The following is a 25,088-nucleotide window of genomic DNA, read 5'->3' on the forward strand; positions in this document are numbered from 1 at the left end:
GGCAAAGCCATGTTGCATTGGAGGGGGAGGTAAATTTAAATTGTGGGGACAGATTTATAGTTGGGGTAGATCATGTCCTAGATCTACTTTAAGTTTCAGTGTAAAAATAAAGCTATCAACTATTTGTGTGCTAGATGAAAAAACAGACAGTATTTAAATTAATCTGCATATAATAAACTACTTTGCACACCTTGCAATATAACATGGTTTGTCCCGGAGAACATTTACTCCTTTTTTTGCCTTACTTTCCTTAATGACTCAGGCCCGAAGGGTGCAACTTTCTGTAAAGAATATATGTTATTTTTTATTTTCATTTTTTATATTACTATCTTGACTTACTATCTAATTATCAGTAGGGCAATAATTTGTTTTCTCATGATGTTAATATTTCCTGATGGGGACACCAATTAAACTACATACTTGTACACTACAAGTGCTCATGTGCACAGGGTCGGACTGGGCCGCCAGGGAGCCGGGGTATCCCCCTTTTTGCCCCGATGCCTAAAGGCTCCCCTCTTCGTTGGTGGGGGGAGTGGATAATTTAAAAAAAAAATACTCACATTATTGCAATGCCAGCTCCCCTCCTCACTTCTCTCTGCTCCATTCGCACTGAATGTCGGGCGTGACGTCACGCCCGACATTCAGTGAGGAGCAAGCAAGAAAAAAGTAAAGAAGAGAAGAAAGAAGCCAATAGAAAAGGAAAGTGAAGGAATGGAAGCAAGGGGGAGCAAAGGCAGCATGGCACAGTGTGAAGCGGGGACAACAGCAGCATGGCACAGTGTGAAAGGGAGCAAAGGCAGCATGGCAGAGTGTGAAGGGGAGCAAAGGCAGCATGGCAGAGTGTGAAGGGGGGCAAAAGCAGCATGGCACAGGGTGAAGAGGGGCAAAAGCAGCATGGAGAGCGCAGTGTGATCATAAGGGGGCACAGCATGGTGATGAAGGGGTACCCTAATGTGTGTGTGTGTGTGATGGCACAGCAGGCTTGTGGCAATTGGTGTGTGGTAGATAGTGGCTAACTAATGGGTGCTATTTTATTTGTGGGGTGATGGTGGGGCAATTTATTTTTATAGTGAAGACTATTAATTTAAGATGGGGTAGTTTGTGGGCTATCAATTGAATGTGGGGCTGAGTTTGAGGAGCATGAGGTCTATATATTAAATGTGACTATTAATGGCAGTGACGGTTGCAGGAAATTGGTATATTTACTATATGTAAATGCTATTAATTTATTGCTGGGGCTGTTTGGAGGGAGGGAACTAGGTTTATTTATTAAATGGGAATACTATTACTTTAATGTTGGGGCTGGAGGAAGGCCTAAGTATTAATCGTGGGTCCTATTGATTTAACGCCGGGGCTGATTGGAATTTTCTAAATGTACCCATTTTTTTTTCCAAATGGGGTCCCCAACATTCCAGGATACAGACAAGCTGCAACTAAAGAAACCAGCAGCCACAGGTGGTGAAAGTGACAAGAACAGGTAGGAGAGAGCAGGACCGTCTGTCAAATGTTCTGATTCTAGTGGGACAATCCCAATTTTTGCTGACTGTTCTGCCCAATCGAAGGGGCAGGTCAAGACTGTGTGCTCTTTATATACACACTGCATTCTTTATATACTACACTATGGTGCTAGCTGTCCTTTGTGTGCTTACCACACCCCCTCTAGTAGTTTGGCTACGCCACTCTAGTGGCTGGCCACACCCACTCTGGTGGGCCCCTACCATTGTATTCCCCCTGGGAGCCCTTCATGCCCTAGTCCGACACTGCATGTGCATGCTGACACTTGTAGTGCCACAAGTATGTAATTTTAATGGTGTCCCCATCAGGAAATATTAAGTGTTAAGTGTTGCCATATCATAAAAATATAAATATTGCTCCACTAGTGATGAAATATTAAGCCACTCTAATATAATAAAAAAAATCCCTTACGTATAATCATTAATTAAATATGGCCCACTTAATTATTAATAAAATATTTTGTCCCCTGTAAGAAAATGAATAATCATTTTTGCCCCTCTACAACAAAAAACGTGCTTTCTTTAAACCTCCATTGCGCCTGTTATATTAACATTGACCAGATAGCTCAAACAACATGCTTTTATTTCTGTTCAATCTCGGGCGAGTTTCAGTTTCTGTTGGAACTCGGGCGAGTTTGTGTTTAATCTCCTGCGATTCTGACTATAACATGGGAGGGATAGGTGTTTTAAAATCAACACAAATTGCCAGAGACTGGATATTGAAACTTAAAATCGCTGGTTATCTCTCGCGATTTGTGGCGATTTTAAATTGCTGAAAAAATCCTGGAGGTTTATCTCTAACCTTTTATTCTGAAATAGGACCACAATGTATCCTAAATCTGTCAATCAAACAGAAAGGATGCCATTCATCAATACACTCCTCAAAAGGGGCACCTATGAACTCAGGAATTTTACTGCAGAGTATCAGATGTTTTAACACAGACACAGATCCTTACCTTCAACTGTATTCCTAATGAAAATGAATGACATCCTTAACTCTTCTGCACATCTCTCTGCCCTTTAGTATCATAAAATGAGATTGTAAACTAAGGTAGGACCTTCAAACTATTTGCCTTGTGTTCTGTTCTTGTATTGCAACTGTAGATGCTTGTTTCATTTAACCATTTATCTATTTCCTACCCATGTGCTAGGGGCATTATACCCATTGGGATTTTTGAGCCGAGCTGCATAATTGGGAATGCATTCACACATACCGTGCCTCACTACCTTGCAACATTGCTGGATGGACATGCCTGGATTCCTAGATCCACAAGATCTGGAACACTACAGGTTTCCTAAGCCTGCCAGTGGCTAGCCTCCTAGTGATTCAGTAGAACAAGTTGTAAATGGATTGTATGTAGATCCTTCCTATTATTACACATGGCATATTTGTTGACAGATAAAGTAGTCAAGAAATACCTATTAAATACAGAATATTTGATATGCTCATAAATAAAATAGACTATAATATTTTATTTGAAACAAATGTTATTTTAATAAAGAATCACACAAGGAATTAAAGAGAATTACGCAAGTAAATAAATATAAAAATGTAAAGGTTGCAATGGCAATGATTGGGAAAGTAAGCTGAGATACTCACTGCTCATTTATTAGTAAGTGCCACAGTCTCTGCATTGTGCACAGTGGACTTTCCAGTAGCTGTTAACAAAATATACCTAATATATTTTGGTAAAGTTTAAAAGCTCTGATCAAAAATATCAAAACCACAGAAAGTGAAAGGTCATTAAGAAGGGGATTACTGTTTTCACCACAAGAGGGCTCCACATACAGTGGTCAGTAGCAGCATGGTGGATGAGGAAATAAGAGAACCTGAATTTGGATGACATTCTGTATAGGGTTCCAGACATGCTGCATAGGCCATGACATGGGCAATGTAACTCTGCTCATGGATACCATGGAACAGGTGAGCAAATGGACCTTTAGCCATGATGGCAACATCTTCCCCTCCATGAGTCTCTGATGAAAGGGGCACAGCAGACTGTTGTTGGTAAGTTCCTCCTATATTAAACAAAAATGTAAAGCTGATATATAAAACAAAATAATTTATAAATCTAATTTCAATCAATGTGATGTAGATTTAAAGAAACAATAAAATGTTATTAGAAAGGAAGATATAAGGAAAGTGTAAGACTTTTATTACACCTTTACTGAAGCATCACAGTGCTGCTCCTTGCAAACAATCTGGTTTAGAAAGTAGAAGGCTTGCAGGTATTTCTCTTTCATCCAATCTGGGGAACACTGCTACAATGGGGTTGTATGAGGGGACTCAGAGGTTGGCACTTAAACTGTTAATGTAAATGTAGACAGAAGCTCCTCTCCTCTGCAACCCCTGTAGCTCCTCAGTGTTTTTTTTAGGTGCCAACGGAGTTGGGCTTACTTAATTTGGGCCGCTCTGCAGCTATTTCTATTTTTTTTTCTTTATTTAACCTCTTTATTTAATTTAACATTGTTTATGTGTGCTGCAACATTGTTTATGTGTGCTGCTTTGCAACACACATATATTTGACAAGACAAGGTCTTCTGTGGAAGCTGTATTCCCACTTGCAGACCTCACACGTATGAGAGGTGAGAGCTGGATGTCTCTCACCGTTACATTGTGAGTGCTGAGTTGCTGCAGCGACTTTTGCCACTGTTAACAGTGAGATGACTGTAACTGCCATTAGCCATAGAATGCTATGTTCCAAGATGGTGCTCACCATCTCTGTGGGTCGTACAAAAGCTCATCAGAAGAGGGAACTTGGTCTATTGAGGCAGCCAACACACAAGAGCAGTTTGCAGACTTAATTATAGAAGCCATAGCGAACGTCTATAATCTGGCTGCAGGAAGTCAGCGAGTAAGGGTAAGTAGGGGGTGGAGCCGGTGTTTTGATCAAAGAGCTTCTCTTGGCGCACTTTTTAAGTGGACTGGCACCATTTCTGTCCCTCCTGAGATGATCCGAGGAAGGAAACTGCTGCATCAGTTGACAGGCAGCTGACAGGCTCCTGCTCTCTTCAACAAGTACTGTTCTTGGTTGTCACTTAGAAGGACTAAGTAACTTGTCCTTAGATATTCTTTAGATTATATATTATAGTATACTGTATATATACATATTTATATATTTTAGTCTTTTTCTATGCACACATAGTTAGTTCTTTTGGTAATAAGTCTAATATATTTGTATTCTTGAGAACTGAAAAATGTCTGAGAAGGGTAAGGCAATTAAGGTTTAAATATTTTACTTGTGCCAAATGTAAGGCCAAACTACTCCGTGGACAGCTAGACCTTTGTGCGGTTTGTGTGGACTGGCATGCGGATGCCCTGGGTGAGCGGGTCTTAGAATCTGCTCCCCCTCAGATGGAGGAACCTGCATGGGCGACTGCCTGGGATAGTCTGTGGAAGCACTAGCTCAGCTACTTGCCCGTTCTGCAGAGATTCCTACACTGACTGCAGTTATCCCTCCAGCTGTTGTTCTGGTGGCTTATTCTATGGCAGTTTCCATTTCACCAGCTGAGGTTGCTGTGGCTACGGTTTCTTCAGCTGTTCAGACTCCTCCAGTTTCCCAAGAGGATTCCTAGATGGAATCTCCATAGTTTACTTCCTTGGTAAGGGGTCTGGTAAGCTGGAACCTTCCAGACCCCTTACCAAGGAAATGTTTTGAGGCACCTAGACCCCAGGCGGCACAGTGTTGCTCATCATCTCTCAGAGGTCTCAGAAGTGTCTTCTGAAGCAGAAGTAGGGGTTTTTGAGAACTCTAAATACTGACAGTTTTTTCATGTAGCACACAAATACTAAATAGCTTATTTTTACACTGAAATTTAAAGTTGATATTTGTGTGCTACATGAAAAAACAGTCAATATTTAACTTATGTGCAAAACAGAATACTAATTTGCACCCCATGCATTATAACATGGTTTTGTCCAGGAGACTTAAATAAGAAGTTTCTTAAGGTAAGATTCTTAATGAATCAGGTCCCAAGTGCTTCCTTTCAGCCTTGCCATGGCACCTCAGGTCTTTACGAAGATCATGGCGTTGATGACTGTATGGTTGCATTCTTTGGAAGTATCAATCATTCCTATCTGAATGACCTGCTCTTAAAGGTGAATCAGGTCAGATCTTTCAGTAACATCTATCTCTGACTATTAGGTTCGTGGAAGAGCACGGGTGGATCCTGAACTTCCAGAAATTCCAGTTGGTTTCCAGTCAGCGGATACTATTGCTTGGCCTCATCTGCAACACCAGAGCGTAGAAGGTGTTCCTCCCGGACAGCAAAGTGCGCTCGCTTCAGGCTTTGACGAGGAGGGAGTCACCCTTCAATCCTCCTCTGTATGAAGATGATGGGGAAGATGGTCTCCTCCTTTCGAATTGCTCCTGTAAGGCTGGTTCCATTCATGGGACCTTTTGTTCAACTGGTTCAGATCCCATCTTCAGCTGTCTTCCCAGACTCTTCAGATGTCTCCCAAGATGCATCTCTCTCTTTCTCTGTTGGTAGGCACACCAGTTGATAGAGAGCAGGTTCCTTGCCCCGTGGTCCTGGATCATAGTCACCACAGATGCCAGCATCCTGGGATGGGGAGAGGTCATCCTACACTGTCCCCTACAGGGTCTCTGATCTGTTTGGGAGGTGTCCCTTACAATCAATGTCTTGGAACTCCAAGCCATGTGGCTCAGTCCCTCCTGAAGGGCTCTTTAGTCTTCAGTGCTAGCCTAATGAAGGAGGTTGCCAGGATTTTTCCTGGAAAGAATGCTTCATTCTGACCATCTCAGTGGTATTTATCCTGGCTGTGGACAAGTGGGAGGCCCACTACCTCAGCAGACATGCCACACTGTGAGGGGGGAGGGCCCTGTGTAATACCCAGAAATTCGTGAAGCACTAGGACCCTGTGTAACAGGACTATATCACAGCATGATACAGGAGAAACTCTATGACCCATGGAAAATCAAGGCGCCTGGAAAGTTCCAGGGTTTTTTTGAGACTGAGACTGTTGAAAGGAGGAGCCTTAGAGAGTGAGTGAGTACTGAGGGGACATTTTGTAAAAATAGATATAATTTTCTCTTATGCTGTTGAGAGGAAAAGTGAGGCAAGTGTTGCTGCTGAGAGATATACTGCTACAAAGAGCTGAAGTGTGTTGCCAGTCAGAACCCTGTATTTGCATACAGGGTTCAGGGTTTGAAGACATGGGCTGATACTAGTGAGTCAGATTGGAGCTGAAAACTATGTACACAACAGGAAACAGGTCTGTGTAATAAAACTGACTGTGTATTCTTACTACACAGTATACCCTACATTTTAAGACCTGTGAGCTAAGTTAACAGAGACATTTGCTTAACAAGTGGAGTATCTCACCCAACCTTCCAGTACATACCTGCAACATATGATCCCAGTTATAGCTGAATTATAGATTTTAATCGCCAGTGCCCAATCTGATAGTAACCTGGTATCTGAAGCATCCTGCAACCCATCCTAACCTGAATATACTAGCAAAGGAACAGCATCTTTCCTGACTTTTCTTCTGTAATATAAGATTAAAGCACAGTGATAATAGCCCTGGCAACACACTGCATTGTGTTATACCTGAGACAGTAACTACTGTTTTTGATCGATGTACTGAAGTTACAAGACTGCCATTATAATTGTGTGCCTCCATTATAATAAAAGTGCCTCCTGTCCGGTTCTAACGGGTACACATACATAAAGTCTGGCAAGTGAAATTATTTATGCTAATTAGGTGAGGATGGCGTTCTTTAAAAGGGATTCAATGACTGTGATATCATTTGCTTGTGGAGTATTGTTTGAAATGAATGTTCTTTATGATATTAGGAACTAGAACTATATTACTGTATTCTTAGACAGTTTGTGACCCCCCCCCCCCCCCCCATATTCCAGGGTTAGAGAATTAGGGCCGCAGCACAAAATGCTGTTGAGTCTCTGGTCACGTGACAGTTATCAAAACGTACTCAGAGTAATGTAAAGCATAGTTTTAACCACACCATTTACATTATAGAAGTATTGACATATAGGAATTTTGTTATTGCTTTTGCTATTCTGGAAGTAAGCCCTGATAGTGTTGCCCATAGCAATGGCACTATAATGTACCATAACTGACACCTCTATTAGCTGAGGCCTTTGAACATTGTATTCAGGTTGTACTTGTTGCTAATAATTCTTTGTCCAGAAATATTTTAGTGACATATCGTTCCTGCATAATAAATCTGATGACACTTCATTCATTTTGCCACTACCACTCCAGGACCAGGCATGCACAGTGGAAGTCATGACCATGCCATGTACATTCCACTTGGTGTATCTGTTTACCCCCATTCTGATGCTGTCCCAAGTTCTTCATAGGGTCATGCAGCAGGGTTTACCGGTGATCCTAGTCGGGCCTGGTATGCAGACATCCAGCGCATGGCGGTGGGTCCATGGTGTATTCTGCCTCTTTGTGACGATCTCCTGCTCCATGGTTCCTTTCAACACCAGGACCTTCCTTGGCTGGCTTTAACAGCATGACTGTTTAAGACGGCCTCTGGAGGTTCAGGGGTCTTTCCCCCCAAGTGGTAGATACCATGTTGAGAGACAGAAAGCCGGTCTCTGCCCGCAATAACCACAGGGTTAGGCAAAATTACTTTGGTTGGTGTGAGAGGAGGACCTGTCATATGACTGCTTTTTGGCTATCCAGGCTCCTTGCTTTCTTGCAGGATGGATTGGATGCCGGCCTCCACTTCAGTTACTTAAAGGTTCAGGTCTTGGCCTATTGGTCTATTTTTTAGTGGCAGCTGGTGGAGATTTCGTAGGTACAGACCTTCCTCCAGGGTGTTCTGCACATTCGAAGCCCTTACATACCCAACCTGGCATGTTGGGACCTGAACTTTGTTCTTTAGGTTCTACTGACTTCCACCTTGGAACTGTTTGAGACAGTTGAGTTCAGGTTCCTAACTAAGACAGTGATCTTTCTCCTAGCCATCACTTCCACAATAAAAGTTTTGCCTTTTCTGGTTTTCCATGAAGACGGGGCTACATTGCACATTATTCTCTCTTTTCAGCCCAAGATTGTTTCCGGTTTTCACCTCATTCAAGAGATTGTGGTCCTGGTTTTTTAGGAGGCGGCTGCCTCTTTGGATAGGAACTCCTTAGCCCCGATGTTGTCTGTGCTCTAAGGGTCTATGTGGAAAGAAAGCCCTCTCTTAGATGGACAGATTTCCTTTTTGTTTTATGAGACTCACAAGAGGGGCTGGCCAGCTACAAAAACAGATAGACAGTTCGTTCTGATCTGTGGGGTCATCTTGGGCTGCAAGTAACAGGGATTTGGCGGAACAGCTCTGCTGGGCGGCCAGATAGTCCTCTGGCCACAGTTTTACCCTGTTTTAATTGTCATAATATGTTTGCGTCTCCAGGTGCAAATTTTGTCCACAAGGTTTTGCATTCTGGGTTGACAGTGCGTTCCCTCTCTTAGGTGATTGCTTTAAGACGTCCCCATGGTAGCAGTTTCCCCCAGATTGGATGAAAGAGAAAAGAGGATTTTTATACCTATGTTAAATCCGTTTCTCTGATTCCATCTGGGGACAATGCATTCCCTCCAATTCCGCTCTTACTGCTGTTGGTTAGTTGGTTGCATGTTGTGGTTTTGTTCCCCTTCCTTTGGGCTTTTGCATTACACTGAGGAGCTACAGGGGTTGCAGAGGGGAGGAGCTTCTGTCAACCATTAAATTAACAGTTTAAGTGCCAACTCCTGAGTCCCCTCATACAACACCATGGTAGCAGTCCCCCAGATGGAATCAGAGAAACGCATTTAACGTAAGTATAACAAACTTCTTTTCACACTATTATACATGGATGCTTTATCAATTTGTGTCTAATAGTTTTATTCATACCTATTTCAACATTGGTAATATTTTCTCGTAACCCATCAGTGATCTTAAAACCAGGTCCATTGCCATATAGAAGGCTGGTGTAGGGCTTGCCATCAGAGGCTTTGCTTGGAGCTTGTCCTGCAAAAAAAGTACAATTTAACCTTTTAAATGAGGCCCTATAGAAATAACATAAAAATTTAGACTAAAAACCTGATTCATTTGTTTCTAGCTGCTTCAAAATAACTTTTAAAGTAGGTAAATCTATATTCGGTCTATAAATCCATGTTATTTACTGTTAAATAAGATCTTGTTGACAACACTTATATCTTAGCCTTCCCAGTCTCCAAACTGATTATCTTAAGCACCATATACAAGTAGTCCAATGACATAGATATACTGTGGACTGGTACATGGTTACATGCTGGAAGGAGAGAGATCATTTGTCAAGTGTTTCAGTCTATTGGTCCTCTGCCAGAGCTGGCCACTTAATGCCTTATACTTAAACCTGTCAATAAGTGATCAGACTAATAATTGCATGGATGTACAAGTTGAATGTACAAAATACTCATCACAGGAATTTAGAAGTGGCATTAGAAGGCTATAATGGTGAATATGTCCTTTTGATTAGTCCAGAATTCCATTTAATCAGATTATTTCCCCCAATACTTATCAAAATGCCAAGACTTCCTATTGATTTCTAAAATTTTTATTGATAGTCTGTATAAAAAGTAATACCAATTTCTTAATGTAGCCTCTCACCCAAAATACTGTTGCCACGGTCTGTGTAACCACCAAAGGTAAAGACATGGGAGTGGTCAGCGGTCACAACAGTCAGTGTATCAGATTCTGATGTCAGCTGCCCACCTCTCTGGATGGCTTTGTCAAACTCAACAGCCTCCGTCAATGAATTCTTTGCATTTGAATCATGGTGACCGTGGTCAATTCTGCCACGTAATCAAAATAAGTTAATAAGGTTAGCACAATTGTTGGGGAATAAATTGTAGATAATTTCATATGACCATTGCAAAAAAACACTATGGCAATTAGATGACCAACATATACTGTTAAACATAGGAATTTGTAAACATTAATTTAGCAACTCCATAATGTTATTTATCTTGCATGCCATTTGTTCAATAAATGATTACTTTAATTTTATGTATTTATCTTTATATTGGTCTCCTCTCTCACCTGTGAATTGAATACAGTAATAGTTGAAGAATTGGATAAGGATGCACTGCATAAAATGTAACTGAGGATTGTACATGCTGTTTTATTGCAGATTAAGAGCAGAAACAGGTCTCCATTGAAATCAATGGAGGTCTCTTTAAACCACGTTATGATATAGTATGTTGAGGAGGTCCTTTCCACACTTCACCATTTACATTGCATGCTAGCATTTGTGGGTATGGAAATGTTATCTGTGTTCTGCTATTTCCATAATCAAAGAAAATAATGTGAAGGGAAAAAACAAACTTTCTGTAACTATCATCTTGCCTAGGTCTTCCAACTTTTGACTCAATTGTTACTACTCAGTGTATGTGTTTACCTAAAACCACTTGTATGCTCAGAACCCTTACAGATCACTGAAATTGTTTCCTTCTCAAGATTAAAAAAAATTGTTTTGGTGTCAGCTTTCTCTGGACGCCCAACACAATATACTCATCTTCCACAAAGAGAAAGAACCCCTTGGAATTCTTCCTCAGGATCTTGATGGCCTTCTCTGTCATCTCAGCAAGGGATGGGTCCATGGCAGGATCACGGTTTAGCTCATACTTCATGTCTTTTGGCTCAAAAAGCCCTAAACAAGTTGAATCATATAACGTGACATGAGAAACTGGGGGCTCAAATAATATAGCAATTACACTACTGTACTGCTAATTCTCAAAATATAATTGTGCTAAATTCTATTCCTAAGATAACTGTAGTGAAGAGACATATATATTATTGTCCCATCTCTCCATATATTGCATTAATATATATCATCATGAGAGTACACTACCTATAAGGTAATCAGTGGTATGTTCATCCACAGCATCAAGTTGTTCTTTGTTCCACACATATTTAGACCCCTGCAAAGAAATAATATATGTAACTCTGGTCCCCTGTAGCTTGGAAGATGGACCTCATGGGCCTGATTCATTGTGGTACGTATCTGCCGATTTTGAGAATATTGTATGCAAAATGGCTCTGTGCATGCTTAGAACCAGATTCATATGCCAGTATGTCCTCTCCATCTTCGAATGCAAAGGACACTTACTACAGCCTACGATTTCGGGAAGTAAATGGGGCTCGGAAGGGGCGTTTTGCTGCAGTCAAAGCACAGTGAGGACATGCCAAACTCGAGGGCACGCAGCCACATCTCAATCAAACTCTGGGCATCTTAAAGGTACTTGTTTTTCTGACGTATCTCTTGCTCCACCTAAAATCCTAGTCCACGACCTGATTAGTAGTGATGACAGTCTCGTGTGCATGCAAGATCATGTTTTTGCAACCACCCAGCAACTGTATAAATGTATGTTATGCTCAGTAGACATTAACAACATCCTAATAATGTATTTCATGGAAAAAATGTTTTTATTATTAACGCCTATATTATTAACAGGTGACATTATGTCAATATTTTTTTTTCTGTATATTATTTTGAGAATTTATAATCCACATAGGTATTGGATGTATCCTGCAGTGTCTTGTGTAGTAGAGTACAGCAGACCTACACCCGAATGCACACTTGTCTTGAGATCTGTGCATTGATGAAATTCAAGAGTGAGCACAGCCAATTTAAATGCGTTTGTAAAACAAACACACGTTGCGCTCAGTATACGTGTCTTGATGAATCAGGCCTCATGTTACTCCCAATTCCACACACCAGCTGTTGCTAGATGGCAGCCTCCCCAACACTGCTAGTTCTCTGGTTATCACTATCTCCATTCATTGCTACATAAGATAATGATTATCTAAACCTCTTTATTTTATCATTATGCCAGATGCAACATGGCATTGTAATGTGTTCAGGGGTCTCTCTTTCTCTCTCTCTTTAGAGATGGCTTTGTTATTAATAACCGGAAAATCTGCTTGAACAGGTCACATTGGTACAGTCTTAACTGTACTCACATGCACATGTAAGCCACTTGTATGCACACAAATTAAAATGTTTTAAAACTGTTGAAATATGTACAACAGACTATGGGTTTGTTTATAAGCATGTAGTTACCATGGAGGGTCAGCAGATGGCGCTGTATTCATACAGAGGTGTATTGTTTGTCTGCTGTATATGCATGTACTTGTTTGTATATTTCCTGTCTCAACTCTCTGTGTTCTAGAAGATTCTCTCCGGGAAAGGAGATGAGCTGAGCAGCTCATGTTACTGATATGTTATGTTAAGAAGCTGTTACTGAAAGCTGTTGTTATACTGATCCTGGTACTTAGTACTATATAAAGAAGATATACATCTCAAGACTCGTTCTGTCTGAATATAAGGTAACTCCTGTGGTGATTCTTTATCTATGAGACCTCCTGCTGCACACCTATGGTATCATCCATCGCAGAATGCCAATAGGTTATGGGCCCAGACTGGAGTCTATACAAGATAAATTTATCAGGAGTGCATCCTAAGCAGCATCCAGATCACGAGCTGCACTGCAAGTCCCAGCAGGCACAGACAGCAGACTGTGTAACGTACACAAGAAACACCCAGGAGAACCTTGGAGAGAAAACTGTGTGTAAAACAAGTTTAATACCACAGAAGAATAGAGAGATTCATACAAGGAAGGGTTATGGCCAATTACACAGATCTCGGACTAGCTGTTAGCAAGCTTTCTAATGAGAACTATCAGACATGGAAGTTTAAAGTAGAAATGCTATTAACCAGAGATGATTTATGGGAAGTCATAAGTGCAGACAGACCTGAAGGAGAGGATTAGCAGTGGATTAAGAAGGACAAACAGGCAAGAGCCACCATAAGTTTACTGGTGGAAGATGATCAGCTTATACACATAAGACAAGAGAGTACAGCTAAAGACATGTGGATTGCATTACAGAGGGTGCATGAAGGATCAAGTTTGAACAGCAAACTATTCCCATTAAGAAAACTATACCAAGTGAGATTTAACAAAGGCAAGACAATGCAAGAACACATCAGTGCACTACTAGAGATAACCATACAGCTCAGGTCAATGGGAGAAGAAATCAAAAGCAACCACATAGTAACTATCCTCCTGTGCAGCTTACCAGAAACATACAGTGCACTAATAAATGCACTAGAAATGAGACCTGAAGCAGAAATCACACTAGACTTTGTGAAGAACAGGCTTATAAAGGAGTATCAATGCAGAAAGGAGCTTGCAGAGTGCAATACTGAGAGTGACATAGAGAAAGCACTTAAAATGGTGGACACTAAGCCACACACACCAGGGAAACAAGAGCATGTTTCAGATGCAAGAAAGTGGGTCACCTGAAAAAAGATTGCACCATATGGAAGACAGAGCAGCACAAACCACCAGAAAGATTACACAAACAAAGAGCCAAAGCCACACTTACAGATACAGGAGCACACAATTGGAATGGAACATTTAAAGCGACAGTAACCCAATTGTCGGAAAAGTGGTATGTAGACTCAGGAGCGACTAGTCATATGACAAACAACAAGGACTTCTTTACTGAACTTGATTTGAACCATAAAGAAACAATCTACCTGGCAGATGAAACAAATATCATTGCAGAAGGGAAAGGGAATGGTCAATTCCTATGCTCCCAGGGTAATGGCAGCTATGCAGAGATACCCGTAACAGATGTGCTATATGTTCCCAAGCTTGAAGGAGCACTGCTGTCAGTAAAGAATCTAGTAGAAAAAGGACTTACTGTAAAGTTTCAGAATAATAAGTGTTTTATCCAAAATGGAAGAGAAACGCTAGCTACAGCCAGAATAAGAGAACATTTATACTGTCTGGATATCGCAGAACAGCAGGAAAAGCTGAGCGCACAGAAACACGCTGACTGTATTCACAAGTGGCATAGAAGATTAGGACATAGACACCCAGATTGCATAAAGGAAATGCAGAGGAGAGACCTAGCCAGGGATCTCACAGTGTCAGACTGTTCGGAAATGATGAAATGCCAATACTGCATAAAAGCAAAAGCAACAAGGATGACAATTCCTAAGAAAAGTGAAAACGGAGCTTCCAGACCACTAGACCTGGTACATAGTGATGTATGTGGACCTATGAAAACGCGAACCGTAGGAGACAAAAGGTATATGCTGACATTCATTGACGACTATTCCAGGTTACAGTCACTTATCTTATACAAAGTAAAGATGAAGTCTTAGAAAAGCTGCAAGACTATGTGACCATGACCGGAAACAGGTTCAAGAGGAATATGCTAACTCTTCGCAGTGACAATGGAGGCGAGTTCACAGGCCAGAAAATAGAACAGTACTTAAGAGGACTCGGTATTGAGCATCAGAAGACAGTACCATATACACCAGAGCAAAATGGTGTATCTGAGAGGAAAAACAGATCACTAACAGAAATGATAAGGTGCATGCTTACAGATTCAGGACTACCTGACAAATATTGGGGTGAAGCAGCAGCGACAGCCACCTATCTTCAAAATAGACTACTTTCCAAGGCAGTACGGAAGACACCATACGAGCTGTGGTGTGGTAAGAAACCCAGCTTAAAGCACATTAGAGTTTTTGGATGCAGAGCCTTCGCCTACATTCCCGCTGAAAAACGAAGCAAGTTGCAGAACCGAGAAGTAGAGGGCGTTCTAGTTGGCTACAGTGAACATTCAAAAGGCTACAGAATCTTAAATCCAAAAACTGGAAAAGTAATTATAAGCAACAGTGTGACATTCATAGAAGAAACACGAAATAATGTCATAATTCCAGTAGACTCTACTGAAGAAGAAAGTACAGAATCCAAAGAAACAGATGAAGTAGAGATCACTCAAGAAGTTGAAGTACAACACAAGACAAATACCAGCGACACTCGGGAGAGTACATCCGAGGGGGTGAGACGCTCTTCAAGAGAAAATAAGGGAAAACCACCTGCACGTTTATCTTACAAAGCAAAAGCTATTAACATACAAGAACCTACATCATGGGAAGAAATTGCCAATTTTTCAGAAAGAGAAGCACAGAAATGGTTAAGAGCCGCAAAGGAAGAAATGGAATCAATGGAAGACAACCAGACATGGACATTGACCAGACTACCAGTAGACAAAAAGGCCATAGGATGTAAATGGACTTTTAAGGTCAAGTATGATTCTGAAGGAAAAATAGAAAGATACAAGACAAGACTGGTCGCTAAAGGATATTCACAGAAATTTGGAGAAGATTATGATGAAACGTTTGCTCCAGTTGTGAAGCACACTACTATTAGAACCTTACTCCTAACAGCAGCCATAAAAGGTATGCAAGTGAAACATTTCGATGTAAAGACGGCTTTCCTACATGGTGAACTAAAGGAAGATATATACATGGAACAACCACCAGGCTTTGTGAATTCTCAAAACCCAGATCATGTATGTAAGCTTAACAAGAGTATATATGGTCTTAAACAAGCAGCAAGAGCATGAAATACAAAGATAAATGGAGTTCTGACAGAGAAGGGATTCGTCAGAAGTAAAGCAGACCCATGTCTCTATACAAATTTGGCAGAGGAAAGATGGTTCTATGTATTGATCTACGTGGACGATTTGCTAGTTTGTTTCGAACAAGAAGGGGACGAAATTGAATTGCTACAAGAACTAAACGGTCAGTTTGAAACAAAAGACCTCGGCCACATAACACATTACTTGGGAATGCAAATCTGAAGAGAAGATGATGGAACATTCACACTAAGTCAGAAATACAAGATTCAGGAAACCATTGAGGAATTTGGTATACAGGAAGCAAAGACAGCAAGCACTCCTATGGAGACAAGTTATGTAAAGGAACCAAATGATCAGAGCAACCTGTTACAGGATAACCATCTATACAGAAAGGCCATAGGAAAATTGCTATATATTGCAACCGTCACTAGACCAGATATCTCCACAGCAGTCGGGATTTTAAGCAGAAAAGTTTCTAAACCAACCAAGATGGATTGGAATGCAGTTAAGAGGGTAATTCCTTACTTAAAGGGAACGATTAACAAGAAGCTTAAGCTCTCAGCAAGCACAAGTCACAAGTTAACAGGATATGTTGACGCAGATTGGGCTGGAGGCACAAGTGACAGAAAATCCACAAGTGGATATCTATTCTCTATCGGAGAGGGATTAATTAGCTGGACAAGCAAGAAGCAGTCTTCCGTGGCACTATCTTCTACAGAGGCTGAATATATCGCGGCAGCTCACGCCAGTCAAGAAGTGGTATGGTTAATGCAACTACTATCAGACCTAGGAATGCCTCAAGAAGAACCTATCAAGATATATGAGGATAATCAAGGATGCCTTGCATTAGCGCAAACAGAAAGAGTGAACTCAAGAACCAAGCATATTGATGTCAAGCATCACTTCCTGAGGGATCTACAGGAACAAGGTCTTATAGAGTTGAACTATTGCCCAACAGAAGATATGACAGATGATATCCTGACTAAGCCTCTTGTCAGAGAGAGACATTGGAGACTTACGTTAAAGATGGGTCTAACTGAAGAAACGTAGTCTGTTGAGAAGGGGTGTTGAAATATGTACAACAGACTATGGGTTTGTTTATATGCATGCAGTTACCATGGAGGGTCAGCAGATGGCGCTGTATTCATACAGAGGTGTATTGTTTGTCTGCTGTATATGCATGTACTTGTTTGTATATTTTCTGTCTCAACTCTCTGTGTTCTAGAAGATTCTCTCCGGGAAAGGAGATGAGCTGAGCAGCTCATGTTACTGATATGTTATGTTAAGAAGCTGTTACTGAAAGCTGTTGTTATACTGATCCTGGTACTTAGTACTATATAAAGAAGATATACATCTCAAGACTCGTTCTGTCTGAATATAAGGTAACTCCTGAGGTGATTCTTTATCTATGAGACCTCCTGCTGCACACCTATGGTATCATCCATCGCAGAATGCCAATAAAAACATCTTGCTATCAAAGCCTCTCCAGAAAAGCTGACTCCTATTATCATCAACTGTTGTTAAGCTTTTATTCCCTAGAACAAATTGGCTTTTCTGATTGGACACCTGCCTAATTTATTGCTACAATGAAGACTGACATTACCGGTCTCTCGCTCAGCCATTTATCTGTTAGGTTCAGCCCATCCAATCGAACACCTTGGCTTGATGAGCTACTTGGGTACTCTGGATCAGGTGTCTTACTGGGAGTCATGTAGGCTCTCCCTCCTCCAAGAATTACCTGTAGGGAAAAATCACTGTATATCCTGAAACATTTTTCAAAAGGTGTATTCATCAGTTTGTTCTACTGAAAAATATCTTACAATATTAAAAGAATTTAAATATTTCAAAAGAAGTTCTCTGCTTACTAGTGATGCAGGAAGCGATATGACAGTTTCTACTAATAAAGTTAAATGTATCTGTTTAGTGTAGTGATGTTTCACCAAATCTCCATGTCCTCTATAATTACATTAATATCTGTGTTGTGCACCAGCTGGTATGCAATGTCCTTGCAGCCGCTATTAGTCATCTCTTGAGACATCTCATTGTCCGAATACCAGTTCCTACTGGCACTATGAGCATAGGCAGCTGCTGGAGAGGCGTGTTGGACACGGGTTGTTGTCACAATGCCCACAGATTTACCTGTAAATAAGTATCAATAGTAAATAAAATTACAGGTGCAAATATGGTCAACATGAGGGAGACCTGTCTTGGTTGACTCCAATATACAAGAATGTGTATGTGCAAAACAGGAGATAAACAGCGATTACATTCTTCATTGATATTTTAGTTGCTGGAGTGACAACCAGTAACCTCAGTCTCCCATACTGCAATGGAATCCATAACATTTGAGCTTACAATGCCTAATTCTTGTTTATGATGTAAGATACCAGGTGATCCTCCTAGTCTGCTATTCAGCAAAAGGAAATCTAATCTAAAAACAAAATAATAATAATTTGTATTAATAAGATCTAATTTAAGAGTTGTTTACACCAGTTTTTTTGTTTCTTAATTATTTTAGGAATCAACAGTTCCTGACTGTACAATATACACTATTCAGTTACATGACCACAAACTAAACAAAATACTTTAGTCTTGATATACTTTGTGTGGTAATATGAATATATGCACATTCAGAGATACTTGAGAGCTTGAAATAAGAACTTGTTTTTTAGGCACTGGTTGGTTAGCAAAAAATCTGTCCAGACCCTTCTCACATGTTGGAATTTATTGTCATCTGTCTTTTATATCTCCAAATATGTTTTACTATTAACAATAACGAATACATTTTTCATCCCTTAGGATGTAAGCTCTTATGAGCAGGGCCCTCTTCCTTCCTGTCTCTATACCATTCCTTCTGCTCCAGCCTCACTATAATTGCTATGCCTGGAGCTCCGGGAGTCTTGGTAATACTTGTTTATTGTTCTGTACTGTTTTACCCTGTATGGTCTACTGTTTTGTATTGTGTAGTAATAATAACAATTTTGTGAAGAAGTAAATAAGTGAAATCAGTCCAACCATCAGAATTAGCACAGTTTCCAGTATCAGGTATGTGAGACTCTACATCTGACACCCTGCAGTAATAGCTCAGTATTAATAGCAGCCAGGTCAGGGTTTAGCCCTGTACCTAGAGACAGGTTGGTTAGAAAGGCAGATCTTTTCCTTAGCACAGTGACATGGCTGGTGTGAATGAGTGTGAAAAGTACAGGGCAATATCAATAGGTTAGACTGTAAGCTCCAAAGGGGCAAGGACTGATGTGAGTGAGTTCTTTGTACAACGCTATGTAATTAATTGCGCTATTTAAATAGCTGATGATGATACATTCTGCTGTGTAAGAGGGTCATCACGACTATGGAATGTAAAGGAGGCATGGTTTGCTGATGGGGCAGGGCGTAGGTCCCCAATGTTATGTACAGGCTCCAGTAATCTGGCTCTGTACAGTATTTCAGAGCTGTCCAGGGGAGCAGGAGGGTAAATGCACTCCTGCTTGTTCCTATGTTTACAAATGAGGGTTTACACTGAGAAAAGGGCTGGGTTTCCTTCAGTGCTACAAGCAGTGGACTCTGCACTGCATGATCATTGTCACGATCATCTGTTTTTCTTGATCTGTATCGGGACCCTTCGAACTAGCTGAGGCAAGAATATAGGTGAAACTGAGGGCCTTGATTAAGTCTCTGCTTGTCTAGGGAATCCTGGAGTATTTTTCGTAGTCTGCCACAATCCAGAGTGGCACTAGCAGAAAGGAAGGAGTTTTAGGACTAGAATCTGTGCCAGAATACGGAACTGGAATCCGTAGCTTTAGGAATCTGGAAACGTACATGGAGAACTCAACCCTGGCACCAGTAACCAGGCACATGGAGCTGGAACCCACTACTGGGAACTCGTATGCAACCCATGAAAACTCAGAACAGAATAAAGCTAGAACTGGAAACAAAAACTCAAAACCAAAACCAGGAGTGGAGGACTAAGGACTGTGATCTGGCTACAGACCTGGGACCCACACACAGATTCACAGAACTGGAAAGGAACTCTTTGTGACTCAGAACTAGCCCCAGACTGATGGTACTGGCACCAGGCTAATGTAGAATGTAAGTACAGTAGGAAAGCCAGAGGTGTTTGACAATATGAATTGGAGATTCACGAAGAAGATAATGTCTTCAGGAGTCTGCTGTGAGATGCAGAGTTCATGTTGGGAAACAGTCACTTTACAAAATGCAGAGTGTGCCAGGAACAGTGCTGGAAGCACCTGAAGCATGGAGCCAGAAAACTATTCTCTGAAGTAGAAAGGAAGTTGCTCTGGCAATGCGCTGAACTCAGGAGCTGTTTAAATAAGACGCTCCCAGTGCCTATTAGCTGCACAGGTCATGTGAGCGCAGCTGCTGGAATCTGGTTGGACTGGGAAGATCACACGACAGAATCTAATATGGCCACACCCATACAGCAGATCGGACACAAACTGTTTGTTTACCACTGGTGATACAGTGATCAGCTATCTCATAGGAAACCAGGAGAGGCCCGGATGGCTGTAAGATGACACTGATGGACATGGTTACTGTGATTAATACCCCAATGTGTGACAATCAATATATTATTATATTATTATATTATATATCAAACATATATAACAATGCCTATTTGTTGGTTCACATCAAAGAACTTTTCCTAACAATTATGTAGGAAATATTCACAACCAGAGCTGTATTTTATTGGGAACACTGATGACTAATGATTAACAGTAATAGCCCTTCATGACTGCTACTCACCTGCTTTCTTTGCTCGGTGAAGTATGGATTCTACCTCATTCCCATCAGCACTCTTGCAGACTCCGTAAAGTGCAGCAGCGCTCACACCAAGCGTTCCAGAGTTACCCTTCACCCCACACAGGTATGCTGTGCCTGTTCCTGCACTGTCTGGGACCTGTGCATCTACATTATACACCTACAGTATAAATGAGGCAGGGACAAGATAAACAATATGCCAACTCACATGTACTCATACTCTAATTAAAGAACTATCTAGACATGAATGAAGTTCTAGTTCATGGGTCACAGACAGAAACATTTACGATTGTCTGGCTTTGAAATATGAACTGCACAGACCATTGCTTGGCTAGGTTTCCTCCTAGTACAGTGACCTACTTTAATTAACATCTTTTAATTACAATCACATAGTGTACCAGGACTGCCTACCTTTTGGGGTGAACTCATAACTAACAGACACACAGTCTTTTTTTGGCTTGTGCTGCTTAGATGGGAACATCTAGAGACATCTGTCTTTTTCTGCAAAACCACATGGAATAAGTCCCATGGAGTTTCACAGTAAGGCTAAATAAATAAAACTGTAATTGTTGTAACATGTAACATAGCAGACTGTTTTGTGTTAGATGTTTGCAAGGGCAGGCTGGGCTGGGGTGCAGGGGGTATCTGCCCCCCGGGCTGGTCCTATAGTGGGCTACCTCAGGCTGGGTCGCTGGTGCACTAAACTCCCCTCCCCTCCCCGGGCTAAGATTTGCCAGCCCTCCCCTGGTTGTTTGTATGTGATATGGTTAGTGTACTTAGATTGTAAGATAGACTGAATGGACGGAAGTAAAATGCATAGAAAAGCATTGTGTGGTTTTGGAATTTGAAGTTAATATGAGTTGGCTTTGCCTTTACTACTAAATCAGTGCTGTATGCAGTTTAGTGTAAATGGTAGTAATGTGCATAGGAAAGTTTACTGAGATTTTGGCTTAAATGAGATTGGAAAGTGAAGAACATGATTAATACATAGCGAGAGATAAGATTGTATGGGAGGTGACTTGGGAAAGATAGTTTATGGGAGAAAATAATTGCTACTATTGTAGTTCTGGTGCTGTAATAGCTCAGGCCTGGCCAACCTGTATCTCTCTAGGTGTTGTGAAACTACAAATCCCAGCTATCGGCAGGCTATCTACTAACCATGCATGTAGTTTCACAACACCTGAAGAGCCGTAGGTTGGCCATTTCTGTAATAGCTGCTAGGACTTGTTATACATCGTGTGTTAAAGACTTGGAAAGTGAAGAAAAGGATTGTTACATAAAAAGTGATAGGATTATATTGTATGGAAATTGCAAACAGTGTAAGTGCATATACTGTTTGTTAAATAACATATCTGAGATCAGGACTTAGATTGGAAAGACTGTTAAAAGAAGATGAGAAAGTGAAATAGTTGAGATAAAGGAGTTATGTATTAAGTGCTGTACATGCAGTTTAGTACTGGGTAAAGTGAGTGGACAAAATGGGTGTGCCATGTGTGTGGTGCTTTGTTCATAGCCATGTGGTCTATTCTATCCTGCATCCTGCACACCCCCACTTGCAATTAACATATACATACACACACTGAAATCTGATATACATACATATAGACATATAGAACATAGTTGCCTACTCTCCTGTAATCTCCGGGAGACTCCCGAATTTCTGGGAAGCTTCCCAGACTCCCGGAAAAGCAGAGCAACCGCCCAGATCCTGGACAGATTGGTAAATTACATGGAGGGGGCAGGGATTAGTGTCACGAATCAGGTGTCATCTCTGCCCTGCCCCCTGCTGCTATAGGGCAAAATGGCTATGACCACTTGTGGGGGGGGGGGGGGGGGGGTAGAGATGCGAATTTCCCAGAGCCCCGCCCCCCACACGCCCACCAGCTCCTGGACCTCCTGGAACCCAAAACAAAAAAGTAGGCAAGTATGATATAGAACTACCAGCTTAACTTAGTAACAGAGATAGGAAAGTCACATTTATACATAGATAAAATAGCTGAAGTAGGCATTGTATTTTATGAAAAATATATTGTGCTTTCTACACTGTCATTATATATGTAAAGACTGTTACTGAAAATACCTATTGTTAATAAGAATACATATTATCTTAAATGAGACTTTGTAGAAATCCTTTCTTGATATGATATGCAATATTTCCTGTATTATACTGTGGTAACTCAGAGTAAATAGAGCAGACAGAGAAATAGGAACTGGGTTTAAATTAGAATCTACTTTTTGTGAATGATAATGAAGGTATGAATTAAATGGTCACTACGATATTAGCATTATTAGTTTATTAGTATATTTGCCTCATCATTGACCCTCCTGATAACAGAGAGCAATTGCAGACTCTCAAGGGAATGTAGCACCCGCTTTAGGGTCGAAATAGACACCCTTTTACAAGTAATCAATTGGTTTTCTTCATTGGATTTTTGCTGTGAATGGATGGAAAGTCAGATGGATTCATTACAGTTTGAAATGGGTTTTTAAGACTTTGATTAGATTGAAAGAGTATTCTGACGGGTTGTGGTGTTTATTGTAAGACTCCAAATGTGGAGTACAAACTCACTGGTAACTGAAAGCACTAAACACACACTGGGCCCAATTTAGAGTTAGACCCAAGTTCAACTCTGGGTCAGCGCATACACGAGCAATGTTATTTACAGTAAAGATCATGCAAACCCAAGTATGAACATTTACAGTAGGTCACATCTCCAAATACACCATAAAACTTGCATCTCCTGAAGCCATAGTGTAACGATTTATGCCGATGATTATCATCATCTATTGGATTACTATTAGATTACTACAGGATGGAAGACAAGAAGATACAATATGGCTTTAAGAGTAGAATAACGTGGAAAACGAGATTCGGGTGAGTATTTGTTTTGAAATAAAGGATTACTACAGTCAGTTTGTGTGAATTTAATATTAAGTAGGTTTGTGGAATTCCATGTTGAAAGTAGAGATGGTCACTGACCCCCGGGTTTTGGTTTTGATTTTGGATCTGGATTACGTTCATGTTTTGGTTTTGGTTTTGGCAAAACCGCTCTTGCGTGTTTTGGTTTTGGTTTTGTTTTGCTATTTTTGAAAAAAATAAAAAAAAATTGGTCTAAAATAACCTAATTTAGTGCTCCACCAGTTTCTTGGATAAGAGAGGTAATTGTAAAGCTAATAAATTATGAAAAAAATAGTTTAATCCCCGGTAGGCCGTCCTTAATTCTAACACTTGCCTGCAAATTATACAAGCACACCTGGTTGTCTCCCCCCTCCATCTTTGACTATTGGCAATGTAGCCTTTTATTTTGGGTGTATATTACACCCTCCACTTGTAGTTAAATAGAAATAAATCAGCCTGCATTGACTGTACGTTAAATAGAAATGGACAAAGGCAGTTTGGTATCTGTCTGCATTAGGCCCCCTCTCCACTACTAGTAAAATAGAAAACTATTCAGCCATTATAGACTGTAGAATATAAATAGAAATGGACAAAGGCAGTTTGGTGTCAGTCTCTATATCCCCCCCTCCACTTGTAGTTAAATAGAAAAAAGCAGCCTGCATAGACTGAATAATATAAAAATAAATGGACCAAGGTAGATTGGTGGCTGTCTATGACCCCCCCCCCCTCCACTTGTAGTTAAATAGAAAAAAGCAGCCTGCATAGACTGAACAATATAAAAATAAATGGACCAAGGTAGATTGGTGGCTGTCTATGACCCCCTCCACTTGTAGTTAAATAGAAAAAAAGCAGCCTGCATAGACTGAAGAAGTAGAATATAAAAATAAATGGACAAAGGCAGTTTGGTATCTGTCTGCATCAGACCCCCTCTCCACTAGGAGTAAAATAGAAAACCATTCAGCCGTTATAGACTGTAGAATATAAATAGAAATTGAGAAAGGCAATTTGGTATCTGTCTGCATCATCCTCATCAACATCATCATTAGCGCCCTTGTCGCCTACACAAATCTCCCCCTCATCCTCTTCTAATTCCAAAGTGGCATCCTCAATTGGTGTATCACCGGTTACAGTCGGCCTGTTAAAGCACACATTAGCAGAACTGCTGAAAGGGCCCTTCTTTATGGGTACACTAACAGCATGCTCACGATTACACATACCACTGGTGGATGGACTCTCCACAGGGATTGGTGTCATTTCTGATTCTGAGCATACATTATCCTCTAATGCCTTACTGTTTTCTTGCAGATCGCCTTTCACGCGTAACAGTAGTTGTGCACCACTTTTAGACTCCAAATTACTTGGTCTTGCTTGGTCACGAGTGACCGTACAAGAAGAAGGCTCAGTAACATTTCTTGATCTGCCACTAACAGAGAAAGGCGAAGGCCTCATTCTTTT

At 40.8% G+C, this 25,088-nt stretch overlaps 1 protein-coding gene and 1 long non-coding RNA gene across 3 annotated transcripts in view; one reads left to right on the forward strand and one right to left on the reverse strand.

The window, feature by feature from the left end:
* Positions 1-3,010: 3,010 nt before the first annotated feature.
* LOC142144025 (intestinal-type alkaline phosphatase-like) lies at positions 3,011-21,247 on the reverse strand. The gene is made up of 9 exons (XM_075202365.1): positions 21,146-21,247; positions 20,720-20,894; positions 17,925-18,097; positions 17,562-17,696; positions 11,367-11,436; positions 11,031-11,165; positions 10,124-10,315; positions 9,386-9,502; positions 3,011-3,533 (listed from the first exon to the last, which is right to left on the reverse strand). Exons 1-9 carry the CDS (start codon positions 21,161-21,163, stop codon positions 3,280-3,282), a joined length of 1,269 nt encoding a protein of 422 aa, XP_075058466.1. The 5' UTR covers positions 21,164-21,247; the 3' UTR covers positions 3,011-3,279.
* LOC142144026 (uncharacterized) overlaps positions 17,187-25,088 on the forward strand; it is a 995,146-nt gene continuing 987,244 nt past the window's right edge. For both annotated transcript variants that reach the window (XR_012689643.1, XR_012689644.1), the window contains exon 1: positions 17,187-17,340. This is a non-coding gene — a long non-coding RNA (uncharacterized LOC142144026). The remainder of the gene's footprint in view (positions 17,341-25,088) is intronic.

Source organism: Mixophyes fleayi, chromosome 3 (genome assembly GCF_038048845.1).
Source record: "Mixophyes fleayi isolate aMixFle1 chromosome 3, aMixFle1.hap1, whole genome shotgun sequence".
Lineage (NCBI taxonomy): Eukaryota > Metazoa > Chordata > Amphibia > Anura > Limnodynastidae > Mixophyes > Mixophyes fleayi.

Coding starts and splice junctions, on each gene's coding strand:
- LOC142144025 (XM_075202365.1), bottom strand. Junction 9,503..10,123: donor CCGTGGCAACAGTATTTTGG/GTGAGAGGCTAC, acceptor CTTTTTTTGCAG/GACAAGCTCCAAGCAAAGCC. Junction 3,534..9,385: donor TATTACCAATGTTGAAATAG/GTATGAATAAAA, acceptor TGTTTAATATAG/GAGGAACTTACCAACAACAG.